Here is a 5,049-nt window from a genome sequence, read left to right as displayed (position 1 = left end):
TGAAAAAACACGAATAATTTTATCTCAAATTCTGAATCTCGTTTCAACTTCTTGCATACCCATCGCATCCTCAACCTAGAACGGTACCTATGGATAATTGAGTGTTAAAAAAACTACACAAACTCGTAAAAAACTGCACATATTTTTTAACTAAACACTGCACATATTTTTAACAAAAAACTACACAAATTTTATATTAAAAAACTGCACAAACTTTGTATAAAAACTGCACAAATTATATAAAAAGTTGCACATATTTTTAACATAAAACTACACAAATTACATAAAAAATTGCATATATTTTTTTACAAAAAACTACACAAAATATATAAAAAAAAAACTGCACAAATTCGTAACTTATGACTTGCCTCAATAAAGGAACTAGTTGGTCCGGCGGGTAACGGTTCCGAAAAATTGAGAACCGGAACCATTCTCAATCGGTTCCGGTTCCGGAACCGACTGTTCTGGTTCCACAAGTGGGTACCTAGTTCTGCTGCTCACCCCTATTTTTGTATGTATATGTGTATAAAAGTAACTGGTTATATACCAGATAAATTACTTATATGAACATGCACATAACATATAGGTGAATGGTAATTATGTGTTCCTCAATATTTTATTTTTTTTATAGTTTTTCTCGGAACCTAACCCTACCTAGACGAGATAATTAAATAACTTTTAAGTTTTAAAGTATGGTTAATTTATTTTGTTAGCCTATAACTTGAGATTTTAAAAAGTTCACTTTCTATAACATGAATCATCTTTTAGGTCATCACATCTTATAAATTGGATACCAGAACTAGCGTTTTGACTTTTGAAGTCAATGTTCGTACCTTTTGATCTCAAAATTTGAGATCAAACTTAAGTATAAATCAAACACCACCGTTTCTTAAGAACACTTTCGTTCCAGATTTCGATATAGTTGAACAGCTTTCCCCGAGAATCAAACCGTATTCATATATTTCAAAGTTCAAAATTAGTAAGTTTGACCAGTGAAAAGTCAAAATGCATAACATAATTAAGACCGCTCTCTTTTTGAACATCTGGTGTATATATATATACCACCAGAAGCCATTAGAATCACTCAGAAAGAAAGATGAGTGGGATACGATTAATCATGTCAAAGGAGTGGTTTCTTGGGGTCTATTCCCGTTCCAAACCTTTTGTATTCATGGTTTTCTTGCAAACTTCGTATGCTGTTAATGGCTTGATCGTTAAGTCTGCGTTAAACAAAGGTCTGAATCATTACACTTTTGCCGCTTATCGAAATGCCATTGCAGCTCTCTTTTTTGCTCCTTTCGCTTTCTTCATCGAACGGTCCGTTTCTTCAAATCATTTCGTTTAATCGTCTTTGATCCATATTTCATTGTTAATTTTCTTTCTTGCTATCAATTGTTTTCTCTGGTGCAATCTTGACAGGAAAGTAAGGCCAAAAATGACAGTTTCCATCTTTCTCAAAATCATCTTGCTGGGATTACTAGAGTATGTGTTCTCTCTCTCTCTCTCTCTCTCTCTCTATATATATATATATATATATATATAAATCTTACGTGTTATGTTTCTGTGCGACAGTTATTGATTTAACCCGCCTAAACATGTATCTAGACACAATTTTCACCTACGGTTCAAATAGGTCTATTTAAGTGACATTTGTCCCTCTACACGTTTATTTTCCTGTTTTCGTGGTTTAACTGAATTTAACTCTGCAGAGGCCTCCAGACTTGCAACATAACTCTGAAAAAATTCAAAATTGTAAGTCTGGATTTAATTTTGAAGTGTCATCCAGACTTGCAACATTATTACGGAAAAATTCTAAGTTGTAAGTCTGAATTTAACTCTGGAGTGGCCTCCAAACTTACAACATAACTCTGGGAAAATTCAGAGTTGTAAGTCTGAATTTAACTCTAGAGTGACCTCCAGACTTACAGCATAACTCTGTGTAATATTGTTTTGTGAAAAATGCTTCAAAAATTCAAATTATTAATAATTTCCACCATGATTTTAAGTTGATTTGGTGGATTATCGAACCAACAAGTTGCTCTTACGGTTTCTTTCACATTTTTACGAGAATGATGGATGGTTTTGATGTTTAATTTTCCATTGATCGGATGAGAAACAGGCCAGTGATAGACCAGAACTTGTTCTTTGCTGGAATGAAATATACGACGGCCACTTTCGCGACGGCTATGTGCAACATCCTTCCCGCCATTACCTTTGTTATGGCATGGATCTTTAGGTATTCATTTTCTTACAGTAATAACTGTTCTTTGCAAACAAAAGGGATTTGATTTATATATTTAATTTTGGTAGACTTGAGAAGGTGAAGATGAAGAGTTTACATAGCCAAGGGAAGATGATAGGAACATTAGCGACGATTGGAGGAGCGATGATGATGACGCTAATAAGAGGCCCTTCGATCCAATTTCCGTGGACGAATCATCACACCGTCGATCATCATCAATCTTCAGTTAAAACCATGAATGCTCAAGATCAGATTAAGGGATCTCTCATGATCACTGCTGGTTGCTTTTCTTGGGCAAGTTTCGTCATTCTTCAAGTAAGATTTCCGTCCAAAATTCACTTTCAATTCATGGATAAAGAAATGAAACAAGATAAACAACTTTACGCGAACGAATCTTTAAAACTCCTTATTACCGGTTTGGCACCGGTATTAGTTGTTTATCCAAACACTCAAAAGTGTTCATTACCAGTACCACACCGGAATAAGTTAATAAGTTGTATTTATAAGCAATCCCAAACACCCACTGAATTCTCCAAACTTGAATAACTCCCTGATTTTGTATTATTCTCAACAATAAAAGAGTTACCAAAGCGTCTTTGACCTAACAGTATCGCAGTCTTTGCCTCCAAGGAGGTCAGGGGTTCAAACATCACCAAAGATGAGGAGGGTGTGTGACTTTATTTGTTGCATTTGCCGTATATAAATATTATCTATACTATATTATAAAGAATTTGATAAAAACTCTTAAAAACCACTTTTTATGCGCAAAGTATTGTTTATTAATGCACATTACTTAAAACTCAAGATTACAAGTAATTTATGCGTAAGTACAACTTATTAAAGCTACATATCTGAATTCGTGTAACTAACTGCAGATAAACATAATYWAATACAWKATAAACATCTCATTTTAAATATAAAAAATCTAAAATATAATTAGGATAATCATTAAGTTCTAACAGAATACTTAATTATTATCTTTATACAATGTTATATTATTAAACAAAAAATAAATTATTTCAATATTAAACTTAAATTAAATTATAATAATAAAAAATAAATTAAATAAAAAATGTGAACTTTTAAATRRTTGATTTGATATTAAYATTGATATTTTTTTTCTTCAAATTATTATGATATCTTCAAATTTATATTTATTCAAAAATAAAATTATTATTGCTTTATTAAAAACACATAAAATCGTATTATAACATCGACAGAGACAAATAATATAATATAACATTAAAATCGAGATGTGTTTCGCTGTATTGCTCGAGTACTCTTCTAGTATACTTAAAAAAACAACAATAAGAGAGTTATTCAAATTAAACCTAACTTTTAGGATAAAATTTAATATTCTATTAATGTTCGAACACTTCAAAATTAAAAAGTCGTTGGAATTGAATATAAATACGTTAGTAGAATTTGATTCTGATTCTCCGTACCATAAAAAGTACTCGATCTCTAACACCACCCAAGAAACATGCAATCTAGTTCCCGTGGGAACGGTACAACGGGGTTTATATTTTTCCGTAAGTTTAAAAAAGATCACATGGTATTAATTAACGACGGTAGTTAATTAATTAGCGACGAAATGTATGATACTAATTATATTATGTTCAATTATTTGATGCAAAAAAGGCAGTGACATTGAAGTCGTACCCAGCGGAGCTCTCCCTGACGACATTGGTGTGTATGATGGGGTCATTGGAAGGATCCATCGTAACCCTTGTAGCTGAGAAGCCCAATTTCTCAATCTGGTCCATTAATTGGGACATCAAACTATTTGCAGCCATTTATAGCGTAAGTAAAATTAATATTTATTATCCGTCTTATATACATTTAAGGGTGGTGTCTGATTGGTTTGAGCTTAGCTCCAAAGTTCAAAAGTACGAGGAGATCTCAGGTTCAAATCCAAGGGAGGTTCAAATGCTGTGACTTCGGGCTATCTGCAAAGCAGGTGGTCGTCCTGGAATTAGTCGGCTCGCATAGCGGGTTGGATATCCAGGTTAATAAAAAAAAAATAATGATTGTTGATTTATGTGGATGCAGGGAATTGTGTGTTCGGGATGTGGATATTACATATCAGGGTTGGTGATGCAGGAGAGAGGACCCGTTTTTGTGACGGCTTTCAACCCTCTCGCCATGGTTATTATCGCCATTATGGGCTCTTCTGTTTTAGCCGAGAAGTTGAACTTGGGAAGGTGCATTTATAAAAATTCAATGATTTTCGGTTGTTCAGTTAATTTAATTCGATAATACGAACCTATTCATAGAGATTTTGCAAGTGTTACAGAAATTTTATATTTTGTGTTATAGTGTTGTTGGAGCATTGGTGATCGTGGTTGGGCTGTATTTGGTAATATGGGGTAAGAGCAAAGATCAGAACCAGCAACATCACGACCCACCGTTGAATCAACAGCATAGCGATGACGGTACGAAGATGTCCATATCAAACACAGATTGTGGAAAAACATCTGACAATCTTGAAACTGTTTAAGAAATCTGGTTTATATCAGTTATTATTTTGATTTTAGGTCTCTTTGCTATATATTTTAATAAAAATTAACTTTTAGTTTGGTGATGAACATTTCTTTCTAAATAAATTAAAGAGATGTTCCTTTCAAAACTATCCTCGCTATTTCCTTTAATTTTATGTTTTGTCCGTTTTAAAAAATAGAAAATACAATTCAGTACAGTTTCAGTAGGTTTATTTGGGCCACAAAATCTATAGATGTACTGGGCCGGACCACAAAGCCTCTAAAACCTTGTTTCTTGTGGTTGTTTAGGGTTTATGATGACTTGTG

General features: G+C 33.1%; 1 protein-coding gene across 1 annotated transcript; it reads left to right on the top strand.

The window, feature by feature from the left end:
• Window positions 1–1,112: 1,112 nt before the first annotated feature.
• LOC112524644 (WAT1-related protein At2g39510-like) lies at window positions 1,113–4,785 on the top strand. The gene is made up of 7 exons (XM_025134570.1): window positions 1,113–1,317; window positions 1,420–1,482; window positions 2,120–2,236; window positions 2,311–2,557; window positions 3,884–4,045; window positions 4,295–4,446; window positions 4,562–4,785. Exons 1-7 carry the CDS (start codon window positions 1,118–1,120, stop codon window positions 4,740–4,742), a joined length of 1,122 nt encoding a protein of 373 aa, XP_024990338.1. The 5' UTR covers window positions 1,113–1,117; the 3' UTR covers window positions 4,743–4,785.
• The last annotated feature ends 264 nt before the right edge of the window (window positions 4,786–5,049 follow it).

The sequence above is a fragment of the Cynara cardunculus genome (genome assembly GCF_001531365.2).
Source record: "Cynara cardunculus var. scolymus isolate 2C chromosome LG 13, CcrdV1, whole genome shotgun sequence".
Classification (NCBI taxonomy): Eukaryota; Viridiplantae; Streptophyta; class Magnoliopsida; order Asterales; family Asteraceae; genus Cynara; species Cynara cardunculus.
This window is presented reverse-complemented; position numbering and strand designations above follow the sequence as displayed.